Below are 19744 nucleotides of genomic sequence, written 5' to 3'. Positions count from 1 at the left end.
AAACCATAATTTTTAGAAGAGCATTGGCTATGGAAATTGCCTACAACTGCGATTTAAGTTTCATGAGGTGTTTTCACTATTTAATCCTTGGTTTGTTGTCGGATTGCAGTGGCATAAAGGGGAGGAGGCTTTCCTTTAGTTGTTGGGATGTTGCCATCAAAAAAATGGGTTAAAAGGGACAACTGAATAGTGTTGTGTCTGCTCTTGCAGCTAACAACAGGACGTGTTGCATGCTTTGGTTGTAGCTGAGACCCTTTACAGATGGACTTTAAACGAGAAGCAGCTCTGGCAAACGCTTTCTGACGTAGCGGGCGGTGAGAGGTGGAAAATAATGTAAAGTTTCCCCTTTCGATGTGTAATTGGTGGGGCACTAGAGCAATAGAGGTTTTAGACAACCTTATATTTTCTCTTCCTTTTAAATCTCCAAGCTTAAAATAAAAATGCTAAAATGAATTTTCAGAACATGGGACCTTTGATTCAGCGGTGGAGAATTGGCAGAGACACAAAGTGTCTGATTGTTGAATGCTGCTTTATTTAATGGCCAACACAGAGGAGTGTAACATGAGGCTGTTTGTCTTTAAAGCTTAATGAGTTTGTATTCTGATGTGACCTAGACAGTCTGAACAGCTCTGGCTCCAGCCTTAAAGCTGTCTTTATTGGAGGCCACTTCTTTGCGCATTTGTTTGTAGACCTTGGGGTAATTTTAGCTCTGTGGGCTAGCAGGTATCGGATCATCACATATGATATGAACTGTTCTGAGTTCATACTGTAGGGTTTGTGCTCTAAAACTCACTATCACACAATGATGGGGTTCTTTCTGAACCTTGCTGTGGTGACTCAAGGTCATAAAAGTCGAGGGATTTCCACATTTAGTACTGCAGGATTCTGATAGAGGTAAAACAGTTCTTGAAAATGTCATACGAGAGCGTGCGTGTGTGTGTGTGTGTGTGTGTGTGTGTGTGTGTGTGTGTGTGTGTGTGTGTGTGTGTGTGTGTGTGTGTGTGTTCAACGCAGGATGGCCAGGCTGAGCTGGGAACGGGGCTCAGATGGAGACAGAAAGACAGTTAAAGACAGACAAAGAAAAAAAATAGGAATAATAAGAAGAGAAAGATTGAAAACTGCTAAAACTGTGTTCAAAGAGTGGTGTGAGTGTGTTTTTAATGATGCGACAGTATGAGCCACAGCTGTATGATCCACTAACCCTTCTTGTGACCTTGTCTGTGCTAGAAGACGACCAGCTGAAAGAGAAGTCGCACACTAACATGCAGCTGTTTTCTGTACAGTCCTTTTAGCGAGCTTGTGAGTGAGTGCAATGGATATCTCATAAGTTTCCTTCACTTAAAGTATTTGATCCTGTATGTGTATCATATGTGTGCTAATAGCAGCTTAGAGCCATTAGTCAGTAGCTCCTTAGCTGCGATTTCACTCAGCAGCCTTAAATTTAAACCTGTATGTCACTGAGAAATCCACCTCTGGCAATGAACCTGTGCACGTCTGTATGTGTGTGCTTATGTATGTGTTTATGTGTGAGCTTCGGTTGCTCTTGCAGAATATTTTGGCCGGGGTTCCTGGATTTACCTGTTGTATATGCGTGGGTGTGTATATATTTCCCCCATCTGCATGAGTTACATGGGTGATGTAACTGTACCTCAGTGGTACACTTGCGTGTTTATCTACGTGGTTTTCGCTGTGTGTACGTAGATGTACATACATTTTGACTGTTAAGGTTAGGGTTTGCCACTTGGTTTTCAGCCCTAATGAAGACCACGTGCGCGGCTGACACATGTCGCTTGGCTTCCTTTAAATTCTCCCCCTGTAGCCATTTAGGTGATCCCATGTTATTTTCCACTTAAGATGAATGGCACTGGTTGTTGTTTTTATTTTTTGCATTGTTATGCTTTTTGGTTTTACTGCTACCGCTTTATTATGCAAGCAAAGAAACCATCTCCAGATTTAGCTCCCAGTTACTCTGCAAAGAGTGCCAGCACAGCTGACCTCAGAAGACCTGAAAAGACTTCCCATTCCTGCAGCCTCTTTGCATGTTTACATGTAATGCTCGTCTTCTGTGTTATATTTTCAAAGCTACGAGCAGGTGCAGTTATCCTTATTCACCTATAAGAGCCAGACCATATTCATTTAGTGTTTCTTTCATAAAATTAATCCTCCAAACAGGATATAATCTCTCCTCTATTTTACCAGACTATTGCTGGTGGGAAGAGCTTTGAATTAGTCTCTCACTCTAATCTCCATTTTCCTTTGCCTCTTTAATCTTTTACCTTTATATTGACATGATATGACTTGTTGTATTTTATGAAAGCTGATATGCCTGTGCAAATTCATTGTGAGCTGAAACAGTGGAATAATGTCCCTTTTCTACGTGTTTTCTCTTATGCAAAACTGTATTTTTTTGTTATACTTGCTAAAATCAATCTTGCTTTATCTCTGCGTTTGTCTGCAAACTTTTTAAATTCTTTGCTGTAGCTCATTCTAGTTTTATTCTTTTGAGTATATGTCGTTGTATCATTTTTCACCTCTACCTCTGTTATTAGAAATATAACACTTAAAAAAAAATCCAAGATCTTATCCACATAGGAATGAAAACTGTTTTGGCTACAGTTAAACAAAGCAGACAAATTTAATAAAAGTGCCTCAAGAAGGTTTTCACGCTCACATGAAGTGGAAAATTGCTTTGTTAATCAGGAATCTGCACAGTAAACACTAATGCAAACACACTGGGAGGCTGGCAAAATACAGGTGGGGCACAGTCTAGATTTAATTTTAATTGCAAAATGGTTAAATATTTGTTACCGAGAGTTTAGTAGAAAGTCAATTTCTTTTTAGTGTCTGCCCATTCAGAATGAAGCTACATCCAGCAGCTCATAAGTTTACTTTAACATAAAAAACTCAAAGCCTTTTTTTATAACTCAGTTTATGTGAAAATTAAACAAACTAGACTTAATTTGTGACTTGGGGAGCTTTGTCGGTGGATTGTGTTACATTAAAATGGAGCCTATCTAGCTGCTTCAACCCGCTCCCAGTCATTGTGGCTAAGTCAGGCTAGCTGTCCTCTTGGTTCAGGTCAATATAAAAAGGAAAGACATTTTGCCAAGATGGACATAAGCATATTTCCCAAAAATGTCCAACAATTCCTTCCAAAAAGCAGGTTTGATGGTCTGAAACTAAAAATCTGGTCAGACAAGAAATGTGTTTGAAATATAGCCAACAGTAGCTTCAAAGGAAATCATTCAGCACAAGGAAGTTTCAGACTTTTAAATGAATGAATGCTCGTAACTGATGTATTTCTTATTTCTGTACTTTCCCAGGTAGGGCAGTTCAGTCAATTTCTCCATGAATGTACGTCACAATGATGATGACAGACCAGATTCCGCTGGACTTGGCTCCGCCCCCCCTCCTGAACGGGGAGGTCCCTCTCATGCCTCACATGGTTAACGGCGATGCGACACAGCAGGTAAATACTCGCTCACGCTGACACGAACAAACGCACACGCATGTCTGCAATGTGCATTTCCTGTTTAACAAACATGTTAGTCAGATGAATGTAACAGTGTACATCAAACAGTACAGCGCACACTTCTCTGTTGTCAGTTGAGCACCTACCACACGGATTGTTGCCATAAAAATTGCTAGAGAAAAGCCCTCGTGTGTCACAGAAGATAAACTACTAAATACATACAGGTATATTCAAATGCATTACTTATTCCTTTGGCGCAGCTTTAAAGGCAATATTTAAAACACTGAATGGCTTTATTGATAGATTTCAAACCTTTACGTGTGCAAACTTGCAATAGCTTGCACACGGACATATGCTTCTCTGTGACAGACCGATCTTATCAGGTGCTGTAGAGCCAACTGGATCACCTTCAGAGTACAAAACCGCACCCGGGCTTTGCACAGGCAAAAGGAAGCGATCGGCATAATGAAAAGCATCACAGTTAATTCACCTTGGTCTAATCTTGTTGTCACACACACTTTTTTTTTTCTTTTTTTCCCCCACACTGTGTGTTTTTGGTATATGAAGGATGATGATGTTTATGCACCATCCCCAGCCTGTCCCCTCACAGCCCAGAGGAAGCATCGTGGGAGTGTTTTGGCTGCAACACATAACAGTTATGGGGGGGTTTTGGCTGCGGCACACAGCAGTTAGGGCTCTCTTTTTATTCTAACACCCTGCAGTTTAAAACTTGGTTCCCAGTATGGAATCAGTGATCTAGACCGATGATTATATAGATTTGACTCTGCGTGTGTGTGTCTATTTGTTTGTTTCTTGGTCTGTCTGCGTGTACGTGTGTGTATTCGTTTCTGTGTGGGCACGCAAGTGTCTGTGTTGAGTCTGAATACATACTTACGTGTTTGTCGGCTTGCTTCAGTTTCAGCTTCCTTGTTTCTTTATCCACCTACCTTCACCTGTTTATGATTGTGTTTATCAGTCAGTGGCTTTGGTACATGCAACGAGATCATGTATACATACATGCCTGTTTTTGTATAAGAGCGTTCTGTCATAATTTGTCTGTAAAAACAAAATTCACTATGGAGGCTCTCTCATCACATCAAATCCAACAGTGTGTTCAAATTCTTAGTTATATTTTAGAAAAATTAGTTGGTATCTAATTATCTATTGTGATTAAAACAAATATCAAAATACTTTTAATTGTCCTACTGTAATAGTATTTAAATATATAGAAACCTGAAGTAGCTGAATAATAACGTGCATCAATGTAGTCAATGAGAGGCTCCAGTTACAACCTTCTATTAGCTATATTATTGGGATCTACAGTATTGGTCACATTTCTTTGTTGTAGGGCGGTCAGTTAGTTTTACATGCCGAAGAAATGCCTGTAAATCGTTTTATTCAGTTTCAATTGGAGTGCTGGTCCTTCTGAGAGTTTATAACCACATAATGGACTTAGGCACGCTAATTTATTATTGACTATTATTGCTTAAGCTATGAAATCCATCTGCACTCTGATTAAAGACATTTGTTTTAGTTATTATCTGTAAAGCACTGTCCAAAACATTTGCAATATTCAGACATTCATATCCATTTCCATATCTGGCCACTGTTGTGCATGAGACTTGTAAGCCATAGTGGAAGGGGTCTGTTTAAACCTGAAAGCCTAAACACAAATGTATTTGTGTTTAGGCTGTCTACTTCTTTAGTTTATGATCAGTGCATCAGAATTATGGGTCAGAGACTAGTGAGTAAAAGGGAAGGACACGCTTCCCTTCAATATTTCTGAGGAATTTTCTTGTTAACCTATGGCAGTGATAGTAGTGAGGAAATGGTGCAAAGCTTCTCTGCTGTACTTGTTATAGGTGCCTTTCCAGATAAATATCTAAAGAGAGAAAGAAACACTAAAAGTGGACCGAAGACAGTTCAAAACATAAAAGCTTTAGTGACAACCATGTTGGTGTGAAACCAGTGTACTGTACAAGATCTTAATGAACATATTCACAACAGCTCAGAATCACTTCAGACCTTAAGGAACATGAGAGCAAAGATGGTAACCCATGCAGTTAATGATATAGCTCAACAACATCACACTACCACTTTCACACCAAAGAGTGCCATTTGCATTCAAAACTATAAGGTGATGTAATTGCACTAGTTGTAATCCTGTTTCAGTTACTCTTTTGCAGAGAAAGTCTATGGAAGTGAAAATAGACCCTAAAACCTAGAACTGTGAATGATATCCTGTGGTCCAAAAGTGCCCATAGAAACATTGAGTGAAATGTTTTCAATATGCCACTTTTTATGTAAAATGTTGAATAATGTCAGTATGGGTTTGCTAATTTAACTTCCCGTGTTTAATAAAGAGCCCTGCTCTTGCACTTTTGTAATTTGTAATTGATGCCTTTTAAAAGGAGCTTTTAAATCATAAATCACAAGTGGTTACACTTAGAAGCCTTTTCTGGTTTTAATCTTAAAAAATATGCTTGTTTTCTATAATCCTAACTAAAGGTAGAAGAATTGGGTCACTTTGACTTAACCCCTTAGCAGTCCTATTAGTCCCCTAAACCATCCAATGTCCCGTGGGCGGTACGTCCGACTGCTAACAGTTTAATCACTACTGACTGAGTCATTATAGTCTCATTAATCAGTCATAATATCAAAACAAATGTGCTACATGATTATTTTGCGCATTGAGTGATCTTGACATGTGATGGTATAACAGTACACAGACACACACACATACACACCTACATGGTCTAATGCAGGGGTTTTCTCAATCCTTGGGAAACATGGGTCACCCTGTGCTGGGGGTTCCCATAGCAACAGCAGCCGCTGCAGCAGACAGAGCAGGAAGTGTGTGAGTGTGTGTGACTGAGGGAGAGGAGCAGGTTAGCGCTGAGATGGGAGAAGATGCAGTCACTACAGAAGGAACGTAGGATATGAGGATTTTACAGCGGCACACCTGTAGAGCATAGACAGGGCTGTGCCTGTGTGTGCATGCGTGTGTGCCTGAATACGTGTATGTGTGTGTGTGTGTGTGTGTTTGTGTGCAATGGAGGGGCACCTGTTTCATGTGTACAGCCACGTGTACACTCTGAACAATCTGTATGCGGAAAATATGACGGTAAGGTGCATGCGTTCTCCCCTCAGGCACATTAGGTAGAAGCGCTGAGAAATCGAAACGATGTCATGTGTTTTGAATTCATTTGTGTGCGCTCACCTGTCTGTGTGTGCGTCCATCTGTCTGTTAGATGTATTTGTGCATACTTGTTTTATTCTTGTAAGAGTGGTTAAAAGATGAAGGCTTTTCTTAAATAAGAGTCTGTGAGATGGCAGCAATAGTGTCACCATTAGCTTTTCTAACACCTCATTCATATGTGTGAACTCTCTGCCGAACTATGAGAGCCGATGGTTATTGTGTTATGTCACTGCTGCAAGCTCTGCCTAGCTGAGTATCTGTCCTGTTCTGTGATTGCTAAAGAAAAATGTTTAATACATGTTTTTCCCCTTAAATTATAGATATTTTTGTCACAAAGTTTGATTGATTCTTTTTTTGTTGTTGTTGTTTTTTTTATGTGTTCGTGCAGGTAATCCTGGTGCAGGTGAACCCGGGGGAGACGTTTACCATCCGGGCAGAGGACGGCTCACTGCAATGCATCCAGGGTCAGTCCTCTACGATATTATTACGTTATCATATTAACATGTAGCCTGGTGGCCGCTCTGATGTTTGTCACTGTGAGACAGAGTATTACCCATCATTTTAATTATATCCTGGCTGAACAAGATTTAAATGAGATCTTTGGGCTGACTCCTAAAAGTTAAAAACATTTACGGAAAAACAAATAATGTTAATGCAGTCTATGCTTAGAAATCTTTGATTGGTAAATGTGAAAGCAAATAATCGACTTTTACTTTGAGTATTATCCATTACCAGAGAAAACCATAGCAATGTCAAAGGAGTAGCTGTCCAATAAAGTCTCAGAGTTTTCAAAAGTCTTCCTTTCTACCTGGTCAGACTTAAATCCTGGACAGTCTGCCAGAACATGGTAGAGCCAACACAGAGAGACAGACATTTCAGTTCTCATGTGTTTGCACATGCAGACCAGTAAGTTACTTATTTTTAAACAGTCCGTATTAGTGTGACTGTATCATTAACCACCACAATGGCTAATGGTTTAATGGTTTATTTTTCTAACCAGAAAGCCTGGAAATGAAGTGTTTTCAGCTGGATTTCAACCCTTTTGAAATTCCGAGTGTATATATAAGACTACAAATGCAGAAAATGCAGAAACTCCAGAAACGGTGAGACCTTTTAGTAGACTGGTCAATAATGCAGGAAGAACTTTGGAAGAGGAAACGGAAAGCAAGTGGAATGGGATCTAAGGGTGTTATCTCCAAATGAAGTACAGCTAGTTGAAAGCATAGTCTACACAATGACAGATTTAGACAGAGTGGGCAGCCATGGCTTCACTGTGGTTGCATCTGATAGCAGTGCATGAAAAGACTGGAAATACAAGCCACTTAGGATCGCTCAAAGACGGAAGGAGGTGGCAGTAACACAACTCTGCTGAAATTGTGTCTCGCTTTGATGATGTCAGAAATGTAACTTTGAAAGGACATCTTTGTTTTTTTCTCAGTCTTTTTCAATCTGCATCTTCTTCACTCGCTCCTTCTTTTTTTTTCTTTTCAGCCTTTGAATTTTTTTTCTGTAAGAAAGAAAGACAGACAGCAGTCTCGACTCAGTCACTGTCGCCCATTTATTAAAAAAACAAAACAAAAAAGACGCATTACCACAACACTGTGTTGTAACAAATGGCATCCCACCACCTTTTCCTCCACCCGCCTTGTAATTCAATTTTCCCCTCAAATCAGAGAGACTGCTCCAGGCAGAGCTATGGGCACAGATAAAGCCAGATAGAAACGGTGCATGATTTAATGGATGTATGCAAAGATGGGAAGATACAGTTGCCAGATAAGATAAGTGAATTAGTGACTTGTAGAAAAACAGCTAAACGACAGACGAAAGAATGGTTTAATGTAGAAAGTGGATATATGAGAGGGATACCAGACAGTGATTTGCAAAAAGACACAGTACTGATGTAGCTGGGATCTGCCAGCTTTCTGTTTGTTTGTGTGGTTGCGTGTTTGTACTTGAAAATTTGGCATCGAAGGCACAATGTGTGTCTTTGTGCACCTTTTTGGTGCCTTTTACTACAGTCGCAGACAGCAAATTAGGTGGAACATTACAGACTTTGAGCCCTCTTTGAATGCAGATATTATTAATGTGAAGGACCACACACGCACAAACACACATACGCACAAACTTTCTCTCTATCTTAGTCGGCAAGAGGTCACTGAGTTTAATGAAAGCTGGAGTGTGGCAGTGTGTTCCGAAGGATAACTGAGTTGCACTTTAGAGAGACTCAGTGTGATTAGTGAGACCTCAGAGGTTCGTGTTCGCGCATGCTTGTGTATTTGTGGCCCTGCTTGTGTGTTTGCATTGCAGTGTACTTGTGTGCAAGTGTGTGCGACAGAGCAAGATTACAGAGACCTCAGGGCACAGCCAGGAACCAGCTTTTATATAAAGTAACCTCTGTTTAGCTGCTGCAGTGTGGTACGTGCATGCATGCAAACATGCATATACGTACACACGCAGACATGGATGCTCTGCCAAGGCAGGACCAGCCTGAAGACGTCAACGCAGCAGCCAGAAAAGATTCTTTCATATGAACCACAAGACCTTCCTTCTCCTCTCCTCACTTCTCTTCCCTTCCTTCCTCTCATCATCTTTTCCTGCTACCTCCCTCCCTTTTCCTTTTTATTCCTCTCGTTCATCTGTCTTGACCTTAAGGCAAACCTGGAGCAGAGAAGAGGCTATTGTATTTGCCGGATTGATGTTAAGTACTGCTCATTAACCACACCCCTGCTAACTGCTACAGGCTCAATTATGTTCTTTTATTTTAGCTGAAAGTGTACATAAAATCTTACTAAGGTCCACGAATCCCATAACCTCAGGGCGTATGAAATCCTTTCAGAGCTTTTTTTTGTGCATATTGAAATAATTCACAATGCTCTAAAATATATATTTAAAGCCATTTTTTTACCACTTTTCAGATATGTTAGAGATCTGTCTTTACCATCTCTTTTTTTGTGTCCCTTTCCTTCATTGATCCAGTGAAAGACTGTATCTTGACCTGAAATCCTTTCCAGCAACTTATTAGCATCATTTCTGCATGTGTATGACTGCATGTCTCCATCCCTTGTTGAAGCAGCATGACCCTTCAGTGATCCAGGGGCCAGATTCATCTGACCCCCCACACACACTCCTACCCTCTCACTGTTCCCACCTTCCCCCTCCTCCCTTTTGCCCCCCACCCCCGTCCGTCCCCCTGTCTGTCCCCCTCCCCCACTAAGACAATTCCCCTGAGCTTTCCCACACTCACATCAAAGGACAAGACTCGAGGGTGTGTTAGAGCACCCTGCTCTGGAATGTGAGTGTGTTAATATGCGTTGTGTGCGCGTGTGTGTCTGTGTGTGTTTTACAAGGCTGTGTTGGTTTACTGTGTTGTTTGGTCTTTGTTGGACTTTTACGAGGGATGATGAGGCCAGAGGGTGAAGAGCAGGAAGCTGTGCCCTGCCTGGGAGAATATGACATCATGAAGTTTGGGTGGCACCAGCTTAATTTCTTCTGAAATTTAGGGCGTAGTTGATAATAACCACAAGGTTTAGTTGATTCGTTTTCTAGTTAATGAGCAGTAATCCTGTAAGTCCTCAGTTTACTGGCTGCAGTGTTTTTAAAATGCATTTCAGTATAATACATGGGGTTTGTTTGCCTTGGTCTTCTGTGGACATTTGGAATTATTCTCTGTTGTAATATAATAAATGTATATGTGAGGCTGAGAAGTATGAGTAGTAACTGTTAGTGTGTCCTTCACAGTGAATGGAGAACTTTCACCTCTTGTATTGCTTAACGCTATGATTTTGTTTTGTTTTTTAATTGACTGTGCTTGGTGGAGCATGTGTGCTAAGGCTTGTTGTGTTGCTGCATGACCCGCTACCAAAGAACCAAACCGAACATGTTAAAAAGCCAGAGCCATCACCAATGTTCCCTCTAAGCTGAGCACGTGAGCAATCGCGCACTGCTGACACGGGGGAACAGTGGCCAGCACCATGGAACGCCGCTCCTCTGATTGAGCATGCTTTGCAGAATGAGACACTCAAGATCCATTTCACCAGGTTGGTGGCAGTACAAACAAGCAAATGTATCATAAAGAAAGCCTTTAAAGTGGAATATCTGTGAAAAAAAGTCTAATAGCCCCACAACCAGGATGTCTTGTTTCCACAGAAACTTTTTTTTGGCACATTGGTACTGCAACGGGATTTCAATGGTAAATTCTTTCCTTAACACAAGAATGGTTGGTTTAGAGAAATAAAAGGCCTGTGGGCCAGAATCAGCCTGATGAAGACTTGAATCTGGTGTAGTTTAAAGATTTGGAAAATGTGAAGGTGTACAAAGATTTTGGACTTTCGGCTGTGTTTTACAGTAGTAGCAGTAGTACTTCCCTATTGGCATTCATACTACATGAGTAGTTAAGTAGTAGTAAAATAGTTAAGCAATAGGATGACAATTAAATGACAGAAATGTTCTTGTTTTTAGAATCTACTATAAAAATGTTGGTTAGATAAAAGGAATTAACCAAAACTTTCTGTTTTATAAATACTGGACAGTCTGGACAATGAGCTGCCAAAATCTTTTCTGTAATTTACACACAGATCATGTAGAACATAGGTGTCAAACTCTGGCCCGCGGGCCAAATTTGGCCCACAGCCTAATTACATTTGGCCCGCGAAGCCATACCAAATTACTATTAGATCTGGCCTACTGGTATTATACAGCTAATATATATATTGTTTAGTATTAAGCTTTGCTTGTTCCATATTCAGTTTTCCAGCAAAACTTATTTGAGGCCATAAGAAAAGATTCATTCTTATATCTGGAGGAAGATTTTTTTTTCAATAAATATTAATGTTAGCCCGCGACTTTGTTCCAGTTTTGAATTTTGGCCCACTGTGTATTTGAGTTTGACACCCCTGATGTAAAAAACTGGCACGTACTGCTGAAATTGCACTTCGTTTTCTGATATTAAGACATCTCAGGGATCAAATGTTCAGTTAAGTGTTCTTACAGTGAAGGAAAGTGGAGTTTCACTGGTCCAACCCACTTAAGAACAAACTGGGCTGCATGTGGCCCGTGATGTAAAGTGAGTTTGACATCCCTGGTTTAGAACATTCTCTGTGTTTTCAATTACATTTCTTTTCTGTCTGTGTTACATAATGCAATTCGGAGAGGTCTATGTGCAAAGTATATTTCACTTCCAACTTTTGGTTTGTGGAATTTTTTTATCTTGAAGGTATAGAACCCAAAGATTATCCTGCGATTCCACATGCTCTTATTTTGTCTTGTCCCTTGAGAGTAGAGAAAGCTCAAATCACACATTTTGTTCTTTTCTTTATTGCTTTTTCTTCCAATTTTAATGGGCCACAAAAAGATTAATGAAACAATTCTTCATATAAGAAATATAATCAAATATAAATGCAGGCTGTTGGGACTTCATATTAAGCCAAAAGAATTGGTTGATGTTTCTCCTTTTACGCTGATTTCTGAATTTGGAATGGATGAATTGCATGCAGTCCACTCTTATTGCTGTTATATTGCAGTGGCATAATGGAAAATGTGGTTCTGGTCTCTGCTGAGGCCTTGTTAGCCCAGGCATTTTTTCTTCTCTGAGAAACAATGGTTATGGTGGACCCTGCCAGTGTTTCTCTGCATCTGGACACAGCAGGGTACTGTATGAATCATGGCAAGATCTGCTGTCTTTTGCCATTAGAGGTGTGCGCTCTGCTCATACCTAATCTTTTTGGATCCCCCCGATTGTTACTCTCTTCCCCTGTTCCTTGCTTTTGTCTGTTGTCTTGGATCCAGTTTTGTAAAATTCGATGATTATATTTGTGGAAAAAATGTCGATTGGTCATATTGTTATTTTAAACATGGTTTTGTCCTCAAATTTAACAAACCTAAACTGATATGGAAAAAAAGGGTTGATGGAGGAAATTTAGGTTTACCTCCTCTGTGTTTGTTCTTTGTCTGACTACTCTCTTCATTTATCTCTCCATTTTCCTCAGTTTCAACTTCAGCTTTTTGCTCAGTCTCTTACTGGCTTCACTGTGTCGCTACATGGGGTTATCAAGGTTTTCTTTGACCGGCCTTCTGCACAGAGTGCACACTTCTACACTGCAAACCCTTTGATGTAAATGGAAATAGCTGGTTGAGAGAAATACGGTGGAAAGTCTCAGTCTGTGTTTACACCTTGCCAGATGGTTCTAAACAAGCTGGTGGAGAACACACAAATACATTTTTCACTGAAATCCTTAATTTACGGTACTGTTTCGGACCATCCTGGTGCTGCTTGTAAGCAGGTGTGGTTGTTCGAGGAACTTTTAACAAGCCTTCCTTGAAATCGGAATACTCAATTTTGTGACAGTAGACTGAATGAAAATTGCTGTGCAATGATAGGTTTGACTGATGTCTGTTATCTAGCTGAACTGTCAGCTAAAAGGATTTATTGTGTTTTTATGCCTTATTTTTGTAAATCTGATCAAATGGAAAGTGTTCATGCAAGTGTTTCTCAATCTGTTTGCCTTTTTGTCTGTGTGTGATTTGACAAATGAATGCATTTTTTAATTAATATTGCACTTGCATTTTGCCCAAAGTATAATTAATCCAATAGCCAATTTCCTGTACAGTATATTAATGCCCTAAATTCCCATTTTCTCTGCCTGTGCAGCCTTTCGAGACACTTGCATCCACAGCTTTAAATTTCCTAATGTACTTTTTTGAATTGTTAATCTGTCCCAAGAAAACAATATCTATATATAAGATCACAGCTTCTCACAGGGTAGAGCGATATGGCTTCTGTTCAACATTGCAAGAATGCTTTTTCTGGAAAATCCAGTGGTTTAAAAATGTTTAATGGAATCGAATATATGCTTCACTAATTAATTCTTCTTCTTCCTCTTCTGTTTAAAGATGTTTTTACTAAATAACGACTAAATCTGTATTGTTGTAGTATGCTTCATATTTCACTGAAAAGAATAAGGATAATGGGTTTGGTCATAAGGCCCCATGGTGCAGAGGGATCTAATAATAGAGAGCTCTTGTGTGTTTGGGTGTGTGCATGCCTTTGTATGCATTTCATTTTATTATTTTTACCTTGACAGCTGGGCAAAGGAAGACCTTTTTACCTCCAAGACTGTATGCCCTTAGGCAAGGTGTAAAACTAATTCTAGAGGTGTGTTTAGTGTATGTATGTCTTAACTTGGTGTTAATTCCTCCTGGTTTTGGGAAACTGGTCGCCATGGGAACGGACTCTCCCTCCAGGTGGTGTGTAATGGAATGCGATCTCTTTGTGCCTAGAGAGATCACATTTGTGTGTGTGTGTGTGGGGGGGGGATACCTGCTTTTTTTCAGCATTTTGCACTGCAAAGTACTTTGTAAGTATCAAAAGGACAGAGATAATTGGTTTGGTTCATTTGATACACGGTGGCTAAAAGCTTGACTTTTCTGTGCGTGGTTTAGATAGAGGCAGAGAGGGAGAGAGAAAAAGAGACTTAATTGTGTATGCCCTGCCCAGTCCTCACTTATAAACTCAATGCCCTCATACAGTAGGGCATGAAAAGGCAGAGGAAAGGAGGGAGGGAGAGATACAGCTGAAATAAAATAGAATGAAGCAAAGTAAATAAAGGAAGACAGGCAGAATGAAAACGAGGCGCAGAGGGAGACCGAGAGAATCACATGCTGCATGTTTGGTCGTGCCTGCTACCATCCATTCTGGGTGAGGCCACTTCCTCTATGACCCCAGCCACCCCTGTGCTGCTGCTGACTTGGTCTGGTCTGCCAGCTCTGGAGAAGGCTGCATTAGGGGAAAGAGAAGGGTGACGAAAACTCTTGAGAATACTGGTTTGTCTTTATATGTAAGACACTGTGAAAGCTGATGCGTGGGCAAACAGCAGCTGAGTACTCACAGATTTTTTCCGGAGAAATGGAGAAAAAGAAATATCTTTTCCAGGGATGAAATTCTTGGCTCTCTTGAAGCTCAGGGTACAGCTGGAGCACTTCTCCCACTCTCCAACCTTATTCCCTCCTTCTCCTCCTCTTCCCTCTCTTTTCAGGCTCGATCACTTCCTCCCTTCTCTCTCTCTGATTCTTGCTGTGTTTCTATATTTTCTTTTTAATTTTAGTCTCATCTTCACAACAATGACACAAGTTTGCTGATTTGCATGTTTTTTATGTAAATAAAACCAATCATAACACTATTAGGAACATTAAAGATATTGCATCTTCTCCACGGGTTGCACATGCTGCTTTTCAGATTGGATTCAGTTAGTGTGAAAAGCACTGCACAGCTGCGGAAATTCCACATGTGAATGTTTACATCATGGTTGTTTTTTTTTAATTTTGTAGGGAAACCCCTCTTTTTTCCCCTCCTTGATCTGGTGTTATTGGGCAAAAGTACATGTTAGTTAGTGGGACTTCCATTTAGGAATATAAGGAATAACCAGTTAAGTAATAACTTTTTTTTAAAAGATGCTTTTCAGTACCGTATTTTTCTTTCCTATGTACAGGTTATAAACAAAGTACCAACCATATCTTCACCTCTTTGGTTGTTTGATCAACTAACAGCCAGGGGACATGCACACCCACCCTTGCACCACAAACACAGAAACAGTGGAATTCAGCGATGGAGAGCAGGGGAAAGTCCCTGCTAATCTAGGCCTTCCAGTCTCGCCTTCTTTCTTTCCATTGACATTCACACAACTTCTCTTCTCTTCTCTTCTCTTCTCTTCTCTTCTCTTCTCTTCTCTTCTCTTCTCTTCTCTTCTCTTCTCTTCTCTTCTCTTCTCTTCCACACTTTCTCTGCTCTCTGTGGTGGACACAAACTTGGTGCTGTTCAGACTGTGACTCATACAGTAGGAATGCCCGACATTAACATGTGGAGAGATAGGAGGAGGAAAGTGAGGGGAGGATGGGAGAGGAGTACAGCCGGGTACAAACGTTGCAGGTTGTGTACAGCAGGAGAAAAAATGGAAAAAAATATGACTCTTAGTGGGTCAAGGTTTAAGGCTTTGATGCATCTTCAGTATTCAAGTGAGTGAGAATAAGAAAGAAGCAGGGAACCAGAGCAGGAAATGATTATTTGACGCTGTTTACACACAAGCAGCTGTTGCATTTCTCTTTTCTCTCTCTCACTCGCTCTCTCCTTAGAGAGAGCAGACATGTAGAGTTGATTAGAGAATGGATATAATGAGTCATCAGTGTCTGGATTGTGTATATTTGTGTGTGCACATGTATTATTGCTTATGCACATCAGAAGTGTTTGTGCGTGTCTACAAGCATGTATACTTCCGTGCACGACCGGACAAGTGATAAGTGAAGTATGCTGGACCCATGCAGTGTATGTGTGTTGCATGGTTACCAGTCCCAAAACAATTGTATCTAAAGGCATGCGAATAGTCTCGTGATAAAACTGGAAAAAGCAAGATTGGTGTGCGTGTTTGTTTGTTATTATGTCTGGCTTTGAATTAATGCATGTATGTCTTATTTTGTTGTTTGTTGCGTGTGCCAAGGTGACCGTGGTTTTGTCAGTGTGCACTATCCAAATGTCAGTGTGTTCTACAAATTAGTTGCGTATGAGCAATCATGTCTTTATGCGCAGTGCCCAGGTGGGTATCTGGCCACTTGCGTGCTGTTGTTAAGATGTGTTTGCCATAGTTTATGAGGGCTTTTGCGTGTTTGTGCACATTTGGGTGCCTGTGAGTGTGTGCACAGCTGCAAGGGTGTGTGTTTGCACATGTTAAGATCTTGAGAACAAAGCGTGGCTGGGCTCAGTGTCCCTCCAGACATTACGTTGCTCTCCTTTGGAGCAGACCCAGCAGCAGAAGTAGGTCGGCCGACGGCGCTCCTCCTCTAGGTGGGGGAGAACTGGCAAGAGATCTGGGTTGGGTGGAGGTATGGGCTGGCACACAGGCTACATACTCAACACTACACAGATTTAGGCTTGTATGCTTAGAGGCTGTTTACACAGTTATCAGGACAGGATAAGACGTAGATGTTAACATTATTTTGAAAAATGTAACCCTTGGGATAAATTGGGGGCCATTTCCCCCCCCCCCAACATGTTATCACACTCAAGAAGATTTGGTCTTTAAAAGTTAAAACTGTCCCAGAGCTATTGTTCACGTTAAAAAATATATTTTTTTGTCAAAGGAGCAGTATATAAGATTTGATAACAAAGCTGAAAATTTGGAAAGTTGGAATAATAAAAAAAAGGACTATTTGATTTATAATAACGCACATATGTTTTCTATTGCTTTGGGGCTCTTGGGTGTTAAACACTTAAATTGCTGCTGCTGTCTTGGCAGGTCCTCACCCACACTTGAGCTCATTGAAACTAATCTGCATAAGTAAAAGCTACATAACTAAAAAAAAGAAAAGGAAAAAAAAAGCCAAAGTTTCTCAAAAGTCTTAGGAAAACGTAGAATAGTTTCAGTCGCAAATTACCACTATGGAATATTTTAAATACATGCATGATATTAGGGGTGCAGCCACAGAAATTATTTTGTCCATGAAACCATAAAGCTGCACTTTCTTTTTGCCTTATAGTCTGATTTGTCATAACTTTTCCGTTTTGTGGTAAGCTTTTCTTTGGCTGTCACTTCTTCACCCTGACCTGTCTTATTTGGCTCAGCAGAACTAAAATATATATCCTGCTGCTTTTACACACGCACTCACATAACGCTCAGCGATTCTCTGCGCGATCAACCTCTCACATGTTTAAGCTTGCTGCGGGAGATTTCACTTGTCATGTTTGCATAGTAAGCTAACGATTAATAAGACGATGTCAGAGGAATTGGTGCACAAATTATCATCACTCACCAGATCAGTGCTGTCGCTCTCTATACACAGTTCGCGCGATTGCAAAGTGAAAGCAAAAAAACAAGCGCAAATTCAAACGCGATTTCAATATGTCACATATTGACAGTGGCTCACCGATGCCAATGACATAATTACCCAGCTACATTTCCGAAAGAATGCAAAAGCATTGACATATATTTTTCCTTCCTACAATAGCCCGACGGGCAGGGCAGAGATAGATTTTGGTAGCCCGACTGAAAAAATCGCTAGCCCCGGGACGTCGGGCTAGCGATATTGCGAGCCCTGTATCTGATTGAGGAATCACTCATCTTTGGAAAAGAGAGTTTATTACAGAGAAATGTCTCTTTCCAAAATAAAAGCTATACTATCGCTTCTTCTGGGCTATATTCTCAGCAGCATATTAAACATATCAGGTCCCCATAAGGAGAATCATGTGCTAACGGCTGTCTAAATGACTCGGGTAAAGTTTGTAGCATGCATGCTTGTCGTTTTTGTCTGCTTCCACTTGTCTTTGCACTAGGATGATGGTAAATGTGCAGTCATATTCGTTGTGTTCCCACTAGTGCTTTCAGGTTAATCTCGTTGAAATGACCTTAACGCCACAACACGGCAAATCTCCGTTAACGAGCTACTAGGGCTGGGCGATATGACCCAAAATTCATATCTCGATATTTTTTAGCTGGATGGCGATATAAGATATATATCTCGATTTTTTTTTTTAAAGCCATAAGTTAAGAACAAAAAGAGAGTTCTTAGTCACACTGTGTCCCAGATGTCACACGGGCACTTTTATTTACATACAGCGTAGATGTACATGAAGAAATTACTCAAAAATAAATTATCAGCATTTATTAAATAATCATGGTCCATAAATAAAAGAAAACAATGTTGTTTTTGTGCATAACAAAAAGCTCACAATTGTGCAGTCAAAATGTAAACTAATAGACGCTGAGCATAATAACAAAGAGACAGATTTCACAGCTGCACCACGTCTCTGAACAGGTGCCATTTGTGGTCCTTATACACACACAGTACGTATCACTCCGCGAGGCTCCTCCTCGGTAGCCGTAATCCTCCGACAATCCATCAAGCGGTGCAGCTCCGTAGCTTAGCAAAGTCATATTAAAACATTTTTTGACAGATTGCTGAGCGCTGTGTACCACATAAAATCGGTTCGCGGTCAGTAAGCACAACCAGAATTCATACATAAGGCGCACTGTCGATTTTTGAGAAAATGAAAGGATTTTAGGCCGTGCAGCCCCTCCGGGCTGCATGTCGTTAGCGCGGTTAGCTCGCTAACACGTTGACGCCGTCCAGCCCCACGCACGGTAACTCGCTAACGGAGATTTTCCGCTTTCATCTTGTCATTGCCTGCAGGTGAAGCTATGGAGGAGGCGGAGTTGTGTTCAGTGAAGGAGAGGCGAGGCCGAGTAACGTTGCGTAGAGACAAAAGTGGACGAAAGAGAGGCAAACCTGCGGCTCCACAAGTATAATTATAACGTAACATAGACTATATCGATATAAAGGATATTGTCACATCTTATATCTCGTATGAAAATATATCGATATTTTTTAAAAACTCGATATATCGCCCAGCCCTAACGAGCTACCCCTGATACCCCGTGCATGGGGCTAGACGGTCAACACGTTAACGAGCTAACTGCGCTAACACACTAGCTCCCACCCATGTAATTGAGCATTGCGTGGCACATCCAACATACTGTTTTACTTTAGTCCATGACGCGCTTACCTTCAGGGTCATACGTCACATGAAAACCAAAATAATTCCAAACGCCAGATCTGAATGAGGGTGGGGGAGGTTCAATTTGCCATGTTGCAAGGAGAGCTTAACTTCTGTCTCGCTAGCTTGCCCTGCGCTCTTCCTTCTGATGATGCTGTCTGTGTTGAAGCTCAGTGGATCTGCGCTCGACAGTGCAGCCTAGGCGGAGTAGTCGAACACAGATTCACTGAGCGCTCAACACAGACAGCATCGTCAGAAGGAAAGTTGATAAAATAAATTACAAATTTTGTATTGTTCGATGCGTACTGAACCAAAAGCACTGTATCGAACGGTTCAATATCGATACGAATATCGTTGCACCCCTACATGATATATATATATGTTTTTTTACAAATATACATAGATTACTATTTAGATATAGCTGTGGATATATGTGAATATATTTTTGACATGTATGTTATTCTTATTACTGTCAGATTAGCGTTTATCTATTGAGTCGGATGCAGCATTAATCTTAAAAAAATCAAAGAATTGAAGC

At 40.6% G+C, this 19744-nt stretch overlaps 1 protein-coding gene across 2 annotated transcripts in view; it reads left to right on the top strand.

The window, feature by feature from the left end:
- Positions 1 to 19744, top strand: part of fndc3ba (fibronectin type III domain containing 3Ba) — an 86819-nt gene that overhangs the window by 18672 nt on the left and 48403 nt on the right. For both annotated transcript variants that reach the window (XM_005926047.2, XM_042222385.1), the window contains exons 2-3: positions 3324 to 3469; positions 7060 to 7135. In XM_005926047.2, the coding sequence (XP_005926109.1) occupies positions 3353 to 3469; positions 7060 to 7135 (193 nt within the window). In that variant the 5' untranslated portion in view covers positions 3324 to 3352. The remainder of the gene's footprint in view (positions 1 to 3323; positions 3470 to 7059; positions 7136 to 19744) is intronic.

This window comes from Haplochromis burtoni, unplaced genomic scaffold (genome assembly GCF_018398535.1).
Source record: "Haplochromis burtoni strain Fernald_Lab_line unplaced genomic scaffold, NCSU_Asbu1 Contig_85, whole genome shotgun sequence".
Classification (NCBI taxonomy): domain Eukaryota; kingdom Metazoa; phylum Chordata; class Actinopteri; order Cichliformes; family Cichlidae; genus Haplochromis; species Haplochromis burtoni.
Note: the sequence above shows the minus strand (reverse complement) of the source record. Positions and strands in the feature narration are given on the sequence as shown.